The sequence below is a fragment of the Malaclemys terrapin genome, chromosome 14 (assembly GCF_027887155.1).
Source record: "Malaclemys terrapin pileata isolate rMalTer1 chromosome 14, rMalTer1.hap1, whole genome shotgun sequence".
NCBI classification, from domain to species: domain Eukaryota; kingdom Metazoa; phylum Chordata; order Testudines; family Emydidae; genus Malaclemys; species Malaclemys terrapin.
In genome coordinates, this window is record NC_071518.1 from 8,611,848 (window position 1) to 8,622,927 (window position 11,080).

At 48.6% G+C, this 11,080-nt stretch overlaps 1 protein-coding gene across 2 annotated transcripts in view; it reads right to left on the bottom strand.

Moving 5' to 3' along the window:
- The window catches only part of ATP2C2 (ATPase secretory pathway Ca2+ transporting 2), a 43,865-nt gene extending 40,294 nt beyond the window's left edge, over positions 1-3,571 (bottom strand). For both annotated transcript variants that reach the window (XM_054049245.1, XM_054049244.1), the window contains exon 1: positions 3,414-3,571. In XM_054049245.1, the coding sequence (XP_053905220.1) occupies positions 3,414-3,512 (99 nt within the window). In that variant the 5' untranslated portion in view covers positions 3,513-3,571. The remainder of the gene's footprint in view (positions 1-3,413) is intronic.
- Positions 3,572-11,080: the final 7,509 nt, after the last annotated feature.

Below are 11,080 nucleotides of genomic sequence, written 5' to 3' on the forward strand. Positions count from 1 at the left end.
TCATTCTGGAGATGGGGCAACCAGAAACTGCACGCAGTATTCATGGTGTGGGTGTACCATGGATTTACATAGTGGCATTATGATATTTTCTGTCTTATCTTTTTTTTTTTTTTTCCCCCTAATACTTCCTAACATTGTTAGCTTTTTTGACTCCTGCTGCACCCTGAGTGGATGTTTTCAGAGAATTATCCACAATGACTCCAAGATCTCTTTCTGGAGTGGTAACAGCTAATTTAGACCCCATCATTTTGTATGCATTGTTGGGATTATGTTTTCCAATGTGCATTACTTTGCATTTATCTTAGGGTTACCATATTTTGAGCCTCCAAAAGGAGGACACTCCACGGGGCCCCGGCCCCGCCCCCAGCCCCGCCCACGCCCCAACTCCGCCCCTTCCCCAAAGTCCCTGCCCCAACTCCGCCCCCTCCCCTGCTTCCCGCGAACATTTGATTCGCGGGAAGCCTGAAGAAGGTAAGGGGGGTGTGGGGGGAGGAGGCGCGGCCCAGTCTGCCCCCCCCCGGCCTCTCCAGCTTGGGTCGGGTCGGGTCGGCTCGGGTCGGCTCGGGCCCTGGGGTGCCGGCCCCGGGCCCGAGCACCCCTGGCTCGCCCAGCACTGCCGGTCCCCGGCCCCCCGGCCGAGCACCCCCGGCCTGCTTGGCGCCCCCCGGCGCCCCCGGTCTCGCCGGCCACCGGCCCCCGGCGCTCGGCGCCCCCGGCCTCGCCGGCCCCAGGCCCCCGGCGCCCGGCCCCACCGGCCCCCGGCGCTCGGCGGCCCCAGGCCCTGCCGGCCCCCGGCGGCCCCAGGCGCTTGGCACCCCCGGCACCAGGCACCACCGGCCCAGCTCCCGGCCCAGCACCGCCGGCCCCCAGCCCAGCCCCGCCGGTCCCGATTTTCCCGGACATGTCCGGCTTTTTGGGATTTCCCCCCGGACGGGGATTTGGCCCAAAAAGCCAGACATGTCCGGGAAAATCCGGACGTATGGTAACCCTAATTTATCTACATTGAATTTCATCTGCCATTTTGTTGTCCAGTCACCCAGTTTTGTGAGATCCCTTCACAGTCAGCTTTGGATTTAACCATTTTGTGTAATTCTGCATCATAGACTCATAAAAGATTAGGATTGGAAAAGACCTCAGGAGGTCATCTAGATCCTGCTATTTTCCTCTCTCCACTGTGTAAACTGATCATTTATTCCTACCCTTTGTTTCCTATCTTTTAACCAGTTACTGATCCATGAGAGGGCCCGCCCTCTTATCCCAGGACTGCTTACTTTGCTTAAGAGCCTTTGGCGTGGGACCTGGTCAAAGGCTTTCTGAAGGTTCAAATACACTGTATGCACTGGATCGCCCTTTTTCACATGCTAGTCCACATTGTAGAGTCATATTACAGTGCTATCATGTTCTGCATAGACTTAGACTGGAATTCAAGGAGATCATGTGCTCACAGAGAGAGCAAATACTCATAATTATTTACTATGCTGTAGAGCAGTGTTTCCCAAACTTGGGACGCCGCTTATTTAGGGAAAGCCCCTGGCGGGCCAGGCTGGTTTGTTTACCTGCCGCGTCCGCAGGTTTGGCCGATCACGGCTCCCACTGGCTGCGGTTCGCAGCTCCAGGCCAATGGGAGCTGCAGGGAGCGACGTGGGCTGAGGGATGTGCTGGCCACGGCTTCCAGCAGCTCCCATTGGCCTGGAGCAGTGAACCACGGCCACTGGGAGCTGCGATCGGCCGAACCTGCGGACGCGGCAGGTAAACAAACTGGCCCGGCCCGCCAGGGGCTTTCCCTGCACAAGCGGTGTCCCAAGTTTGGGAAACACTGCTGTAGAGAGAATGGCAAAGCCAGAAGACTGCAAGTTCTAATTCAGAATAAGCTACTGACTGACTTTAGTTCCCTGACCGTGGACAAGTGACTGGACCCTCACTCGAATATTGGCCAAATCAATGGACTAGAGTTTAAAAACTGCATCTACAGTCTTCTTTATTGGGTTAACACATTACCAAAAGAGAGAAATTATTTTGCTATCTTAATCTCACATCACAGCAAGATCAGAAATAATTTTTGGCATCCCAGCCATGTCTCCATTTGACTCTGGGTATGCCATAGCATCACATACAGGTGCAGAAAGAGGATGGTCTTGGTCTCCCTCTCCCTTTCTCTGTATAGCGCTAGTGAGGCTACACATATAATACTGCCAACCGTTTTGGCCAACTTGATACTAGAAAGAAGACGACAAATGGGAAGGAATGAAGAGCAGATTAGAGAGTTGGAGGGAATAGCTTTTGAAGAAAGATTATTATCTGTGATAAACAGAGCTTGGGCAAATGATGATTAAGGGGCACATAACTGCCAGAAGTATTTGGAAGGTGCAAATGCCAAGGAGGGAAAGCAATGTAGTGTTATAACCAGAAAGAATCTATCCAGGTATGGAAGAAAAGAGGAATCTGATTTCATCTTACCCATGTGAATGGGTCCAAAGGTCAACACCTCACATGAGTATGGCAAGGATCAGGATTTGGTTCACACTTTAATAATAATATATGGAGATATACCTATCTCATATAACTGGAAGGGACCCTGAAAGGTCATTGAGCCTAGCCTAGCCCCCTGCCTTCACTAGAAGGACCAAGTACTGACTTTTTGCCCCAGATCCCTAAGTGGTCTGCTCAAGGATTGAACTCACAATTCTGGGTTTAGCAGGCCAGTGCTCAAACCATTAAGCTCCCCCCCCCTTGTTACTTGAAAATATCCAATCCTGTCATTATTATTAATTCTATTACAATAGACCCTAGAGACCTCAACGGAAATCAGAATACCATTGCACTGGACAAACCCATAGTAATAAGAGGCAGGCACAGCCCCAGAGAGCTTACAGCGTGGCTAGAGGAAAAATGTAAAAAAATAAAGTTGAACATATGGAAAACCACAGAAACCAACAATTTCATTCTCTCACATTCAGTGGCAAATAGAGGGGACACCAAAAAATGTATATTTCAGAAATGTTCATTTGGAAGTTCAGACTCATTCACATCCTTGGGCTTTTCTGCTCAGAATACAGGCCTGCATTGTTTAAATCTGTCTGACCCTAAAGTCAGTGCCAACACAATGACATATGCTGCAAATCTGAGTATAGTTAGCGAAGCCTTGACATGAAGATGAATGTTAATACTTAGGATTTATCATAGAGCTATTCAGCTTGCACACATGTTAATTAACCCACACAACACCCCAATAGGCAAGTCGGTGTCGTCGTTAATATTATCCTCCATTTTACGTATGACCATAAAACAAAGTAGCACCGCAAAACTGCCATAGCTAATAGAGATGTAATGTTGCCAGCAACATACAGTAGGCTTAGCCCCATCTACACACCACATTTCATAACTTACAGGCAAGAGGCATAGGGAATCCTTACCTCCCCTTCTGGCTCCCCATTCTCAACTGACTGATATTTCTGGGCTAAGCGGAAAAGTGACCCTTTCTGGAAGAGTTTGGAGAAGCGTCTTTCTACCATCTTTCTCTTTGCCTCAGCAGCAGCCGCTCCTCATTCTGCTACTGCTGCTGTTGCTTGAATGACACCTGTTCCTGGCTGTGGCTCAAATTCCCTTGCAAGCCCGGGTTGTAGCTACGCAAGAGGGATAGGCAGGTGTTACCTGATGCCTACAGAGGAAGCCACGCCCACTGCCAGCCACAGGTGTCTGGGAGAGGCTGCACACCCTCCTTCACTCTGGCTGCTCAGAGCAGCAGATACCTGCAGAGGGCTTAGCTTATTCAATGCCATGCCAAAGGATTCCTGTGTGTGCTTAGTCAAAAACAGGGTTAGTATTTGTATGGAGCAGTCTTGGCTGTAACTCAGGATGCAGTAGCTGTTAAGGGAGTGTAAAGCAATTGACTTTTGCACCTGGAGGTCTTTCAGCTCTATTGTTTTCCACACTCTGATAAAATGCAACAGCAGCACCTTGTGCTGTACTTCAGCATTAGGCAGAAATGGTGGATTGTTTGCCACCGGCAGCTCCATGCAAATGCAGGTTATAGTCACTGCTGAGCTGTTTGTAAGTTCACAAGGTGAGTGGGGGGGAATCACTGGGGAAAAGCTTCCTTAAGAAATGTTTGAATCTGTGTGTGTGTGTGAGAGAGAGAGAGACAAGGTGGTGAGGTAATATCTTTTATTGGACCTCTTTCCCTCAGTGAGAGAGACAAGCTTTTGAGCTCACACAGTGCTCTTCTTCAGGTCTGGGAAATTTATTTGGTGTGTCACAGCTAAATACAACATGGAACAGACTGCTTAGCATATGTAGTTAACACATATTTAAGGGACATTTCAAGGTGAAGTATATCAGTGTCAGGGGAGACAGAGGAAACCACAAAGTTGTTGGAAGACTGTGACGCTCCCAACTTGTTAAAAACTGGCATGAATTCAAGATGTTTATCTCCTAACAAAAATGTCCTGTTCAATTTTATGTAGGTTTACATCCTTTCCTTATTTGGGGAGCATTTCTGTGGTGGATTACAACCTGCTGGAGCAATACTTAATCAGTTACCCCTTTCCTGTGCCCACAAATTCTCATCTGTTGACATGGAGCGTTGTCTTGTGGTTTGAACCAGAGCAGTTGAATCAGAATTCCTGGATTCTCTCCCTGATACTTTCATTGACTTGTTAGGTAACTCACTTAGCTCTAAATTGCTAGCTAGGTCTAATTTTGTGGAATTAAAGCACAGCCCAGAGTTTTTGGTGGTATGAAGATTAGAGCTGTGCTGGAAACAGAATTTCCCTCCCCCCAATAAATTTTACATTTCTGAAAAAAAAAAAATCCTTCTGAATCTGAATGAAAAGTCAGATATGCAAAATTTCCCACAAGATGGTCTTTAAAAAAATCAGTTTGGGAATTTTTCAAAAATGTCCAGTCCCAGCTCCCTGGCTGCATGCAACCCACCGGGTGAGCTGCTAAGGAACCATGACCCAGAATGCCCTAAAGCCCTGGAAGCCCCAGGCCTGTGGCAGCCTGCCAGGCAGGAATCCTGCCTCGGTTCTGTCTCAAGTTTTGTCAAAAGTAACACATCGTTGTGGAACGTTTCGATTTCAATGATCTGCCCTTTTCGAATGGGAAGATGTTTCATTAAAAATTTCCAACCAGCTATAGTGGAGATGCACCATCCCAATGGGATATCTAGAAGCTTTATGTCTCAGGCAGGACTTCTAGGAGCCCTGGGATCACAGACATTACATCTCATTCAAAGGGTATAGGCTCAATGGAGATAGCATATCTCAAAGATTTCAGGGACAGCTCCAGGTGGAGAAGGTTGGGGCCAGTTCTTACTTCAGAGGGGTATTGTGAAATGTAATTGATTGCAGATCCTTTGGAGACCTTTAAACAGAATCTGCCTTAGAGTATTGAGCACAGTTATACTATTCTTAGCCATCTGGCTGCCTACTGAGACGTTCTTGCCTGCTGAACTGATCTGGATGTGCCATAGGCTAAATGAAAGGAGTTCATGAATTGCTGGCATGTGGTTATTCTTATTCACCTGGGAAGACACCAGAGGATGGTGTTGGACATCTACTTTCAGATCTGTCACCCCCAGCTCTTGTTCAATGTTTGAGGGAGGGCCCTGTGTAAGGTTGCTCGATATTTAGAGCCATGGTGTCACCAGTATGTTGAAGACACTAAGCTCCATATCTGCTTTACCTCTGTTTCCTGATTTCCTAAGAATAGGTGAGGATCTGAACAAAAGCCAGCTGGCTCAGCTGAGTCCAGATAAAGCGTAGGTGGTGCTGTTTGTCAGGGAAATAAATTTTGCTCAGAGGGTGAGATATTAACTACTCCTTTGAATGCGTCTGTTGTAGTTTTTAGTCTCAGGGTCATACAAGACGGCTCCCAGTTTCCCAGGTAGCAAAAACGTCTGGAAATATTTTCTTTCATCATCAGCTAACAAAGAGACCATTTTGTCTGATAGATCTCACCAGACACCCACATGGCTAGTCTACTGCAATCACTCACGTAGGGACCCACATGAAGGACCAATATATAGATCATGAAAGTGATCAGGGGGCTGGGGCACATGACCTATGAGGAGAGGTTGAGGGAACTGGGCTTGTTTAGTCTGCAGAAGAGAAGAGTGAGGGGAAATTTGATAGTAGCCTTCAATTACCTGAAGCGGGGTTCCAAAGAAGATGGAGCTTGGCTGTTCTCAGTGGTGGCAGATGACAGAACAAGAAGCAATGGTCTCAAGTTGCAGTGGGGGAGGTTTAGGTTGGATATTAGGAAACACTATTTCACTAGGAGGGTTGTGAAACGCTGGAATGGGTTACCTAGGGAGGTGGTGGAATCTCTATCTTTAGAGATTTGACAAAGCCCTGGCAGGGATGATTTAGTTGGAGTTACAGAGGGTCCTGTGGCACCTTTGAGACTAACAGAAGTACTGGGAGCATAAGCTTTCGTGGGTAAGAACCTCACTTCTTCAGATGCAAGAAGTGAGGTTCTTACCCACGAAAGCTTATGCTCCCAGTACTTCTGTTAGTCTCAAAGGTGCCACAGGACCCTCGGTTGCTTTTTACAGATTCAGACTAACACGGCTACCCCTCTGTTAGTTGGTGTTGGCCCTGCTTTGAGTGGGGGATTGGAGTAGATGACCTCCTGAGGTCTCTTTCAACCCTAATCTTCTATGATCATGCCAATTTCCTACTGGGTAAACAATTCATGTATTTTTGTGCAACATGCTTGAACACGGGTTTCCTTAGCCAGGCACAGATGGCTGGCAAGTTATAATCTGCTGATTTCCATATTTCACTGATTCGTTTGGCAAAAGCAGATGGAAGGCCAAATTGTGTGTTTGTGTACATGGATGGTGCACTACTGACTTCTATGGAGTGTAATCCACTTGTACCACTGGACCATTTGGCCTGGAATTTTCATTTCCTTGACATTATATGAGTTGAGACTAACCAGTGCTGAAGAGATGGAATGGTACAGCATGACAAAAACCAGACAGCCCGACCACAGAAGTGGAGCGGTACAACTGGACAAGCATAATACCAAATTTGTAGCTTACACCCCATCATAGAATGGGCCTTCAGCTAGCATTCAATGCTATTATCAGAGGTCAAGACCCCGAGACATAGCTCTGTCAGCCTTTCCGTGTTAATTTAGGCCTGTTTGAATCAATTATATTTCAGTACCCATTTAGCTGAATAAATACAGAATGAACATGCAGTTCACTCAGAATATTCACTAGACATTTCATAGGAATTATGGAGTGGATGAAGTTTTCTCTTTCTATTGCCTTCCATTTCTACGTGTCATGCTCTTAAAAGGAAGTACCACTCCTTTCGCCATTACAATGCACAGAAAATTTGTGGCATGAAGAATCCTTGTAGAGACAGTAACATTAACAACAGGGCCCTGATACAACTTGTATTTCCTAAGTGCTGGCATAGCAACTCAGATCCTTATTATGTTATATGATTATTATTATATATCGTGCCTGGGTTTTTTTTAAGTAAAATAACTCTAGGAATGCTAATATTTTAAAGAGGCAGGAATCTTTTTCTCCAAAGCACACAGAAGGCAGAACCATTATAAATTAACATCCTTCTAGGCTACAGAAATGCAAAATGGCACATCAGGGGAAAGTAAGATGCCACCCTATTGCCAGTGATCTAAAGCAAAGCTGGTTACTATTAAGGCAAATAGTCTGTAGTTACATAAGGTGACAAGGAGCAGGGAATCGTGTAATACACAATTGCACCCTCTGTCAAAGAGAGCAAATTGAGTGGTGAAGGTTAACATCTGGCTCCACGGCATGCTAAGGAAGCTTCTCTGTATACTGTGTTAATGAGGATAATGTATACATGACTCATAGTAATGACACATTAATATTAAGAGACTCTAATGCTATGCTTGCAAAAATGTCTCGTCACTATTTCCAGACCGGCTGACTCACAGCTTTATTTAGTCTTGGCAACTAGCTTCTGGCATAGGCCAAATCCTGCCCTCAGCATGAAAAGGCATCTACACAAGACTTTCAAGTGAAGATCTCTTCTAGTAAGCGATAGGCCGCATTGAATCAGGTCCAGGGCAGAGCAGAGAACTCAAGGTTTGTGTGTCTGGGGGTATCGTGTAGGGCTAGTGTGACAGATATTGCAACCCTATGCAGCAGCTTTGGGGACCGCTGTATTGCATTTATGAATGGTTTATGTGAAAGAGTGTTTTATTCCATGGGGGATGGTTACCACAGCTCCTTCAGGAACTAAAAACGGGTGATTACCCCTGGGGGTAATTGCCGCAAAGCACCCCCCCCTGAGGAAAGGACTTTTGGTATAAAAAGCTGAGCTTGAACTGGCATGGGGCTTCTTTCTTATGCAGCAAACACAGGCTCTTCTGTCCAAGGGGAGCCCTGGTGCTCGCAGAAGGCCTCACCAGGGCCCCAGAAACTGATGCATGACTCCGGGTATGTTTAGTGTGCAGTTAAATCTGTGCATTGTTCTTATTATGTTTTTCTCTATGATGCTTTTTCCTTCTACAGTACTTGTGTTCCCTGCTGTTGGCACTTACAGCAATTCACACCGTCATAGACCCCACACCCGCTGCCACTATAGTGTCACAGTTTCAGGGTTAACTGCACCTTTGACAGCCCCCGCTCTAATTTTTCCCATCCATGTGCAGAAGGAATTTTATGTGTACCACTATTGAGGTAATGTGCAGATGTGCGCCACCAGCAGAAACCAAAAACCTAGATATATGTCCCTTCCAGTCCTACATTTCTATGCTTCTGTGCTGTGAGCCTCACAGTGAGATCTGTTCTGCAGTAAGAGAAGCAGCACCCATTAAAATGAAAATTGCTTTGCCAATTGTCAGTGAGCCTTCTGAAGCCAAGCCTGCTACACAAATCCTCTCTCTGACCTCAGGGAAGTGTGTGCCTGGAGCCTTTGGACCTCACTGTGCCTCTTGTGTTTGTGTGAGCTGGAAAAGTCACAAAATAAACAGGAAGTTGACATAGCCCACTCAGAAGAATGTAACCTGAGTGCTCAGTGTGGGTGTGAGATGATTATACAATCAATATACATTAGCTAGATCCAACCAGTTGGACTGACAGAGGCTCCCCAGCTAAACAGACAAACCAGACTTTCTTGCTCTGCTGGGCCATGCTAAAAGCAGAATATTTCAGGACTAGCACTAGCTCTACCCCAAACACCTGCCCTGATCCTATTCCCACCTGATCTCATCCGACCCCAACGCCATTGAACCCCTTCCCCAAACACAATTTAAAAACTATTCGCTCTCCCCTCGGTGGGTAAACTGATGGTTCGTTGCTCCTACTACATTTATACTTATGGAGATGTGAGGGGAGGTGCACCCCTTGCTATACCTGTACAGCAGGAACAGCAAATACAGTGCACCCATCCAGAGTGTGGGTGGAGGAGCCGGGGGAACGGGGTCATGGCTCTGCTGGCATCTAGAAACACCTCGGTTAGCAGCATCCAGCCCCCCACTCCACACTGAGCTGAGAGCAGCCAGTGCTGAGAGCTGGTGTCTGGGTGGCTGTGCTGGGGTGGAGATGCTGTGCCCCTTCCCCCTTCTTTAGCTCAGTCACGTAGGGGAAGGTATAATTTAGCCCTTACTCTCCTGAAACATTCTTGTTCACTCTGATGCAGAGTAGGGCATCTCTAATGGGATGTGAAGCCTCTCGTAGTTCAAGCCCATCAGCAGTGATCAAACATTTCCGAGCCGGCGGCTGGTGAGGTAAGTGAAACGAGCTGGGTGGAGTCAGTTCCCAGCAGGCAGCTGGAAACAGGGCTGGCTTTAGGAAGTGCGGGATGACTTGACCCCCCCCCCCAAAAAAAAACACAAGTGAAAAACCACCTTTCATTTTCCATGTATTATTTACTTTCCATAACTATATAAATAATAACAAAATTATATATTTTACATACATTGCATAATGTATGCGGATGCATGCTAACCCTAAAGTTCTTGATGCCCCCCCCCGGGACCCCTGCCCCATCCACCCCCCTTCCCTGTCTCCTGACTGCCCCCTGCTGCCCCATCCAACCCCTCCTCTCATTCCTGATGGACCCCTGCCCCATCCAACCACTCCTTCTTTCTGTCCCCGACTGCCCCTGGACCCCCTGCCCCTGACTGCCTCCCACCGCCCAATCCAACCCCTGCTCCTTCCTGACTTCCCCCCCGGGACCCTTGCCCCCATTCAATCCCCCTGTTCCCTGTCCTCTGACCGCCCTGACCCCTATCCACCCCCCACAACCTCCCAAACTTCCCTGCCCTCTTCCAACACCCCCTCCCTGCCTGGAGCTGCTCGGCCAGGGCCGGGTCCGTTCGGTCTGGGCAGGGTCCGGGTCCAGGGCCGGGCCGGAGCCGCTCGGCTGGGTCCGGGTCGGAGTTGCTCGGCTGGGGCCGAGACCGGCACCACGGGGCCCGAGCCGGGCCGGAACTGCTTGGCCGGGACCGGGCTGGGGGCGTTTGGCCAGGGCCAGGCCGGGGTCGGGGGGCCAGGACAGAGGGAGCCGTGCACTCAGCCAGGGCCATGCCATGCCTCCCTGGAACCCTCCTCGAGTCCCTCCCTGCCCCAGCTTACCTCCTGCCTGCTGCTTGTTTCAGGCTTCCCGCGAACATCTGATTCGTGGGAAGCAGGGGAGGGGGAGGAGAAGGGGGGTGGAGCATTCAGGGGAGGAGGGGGAAGTGGCTGGGGGTGGGGTGGACAGCTGCGCGGGGCCCTCTAGGCACGGGGCCCCATTCAGGGGAATCGGCCTAAAGCCGGCCCTGGCTGGCAACATCGCAATAATCCACTCTGATAATTGGTGGGCACTTGCAGCAGAAAAGCCAAGGACTGACTGGGCCTTGGCACCTCAACCTTCCGGCCCCTGCAGGCATAAATGCTGGAACTATGGGGGCTGCCACACACCCTGCCTTGAAGAGGTGTCCAGCATATACAGGGTTTACAGTTTGGTTCAATGGTTCTCCAATTGTTCCAGCACCCCGCCTCCTCCAGGTGGTACATTGGTGAGGAGGGCAACGGTTAAGGAAAGCCCAGGCTGCTGCCAGCTATACTGTCCTACGGATAAAGGAA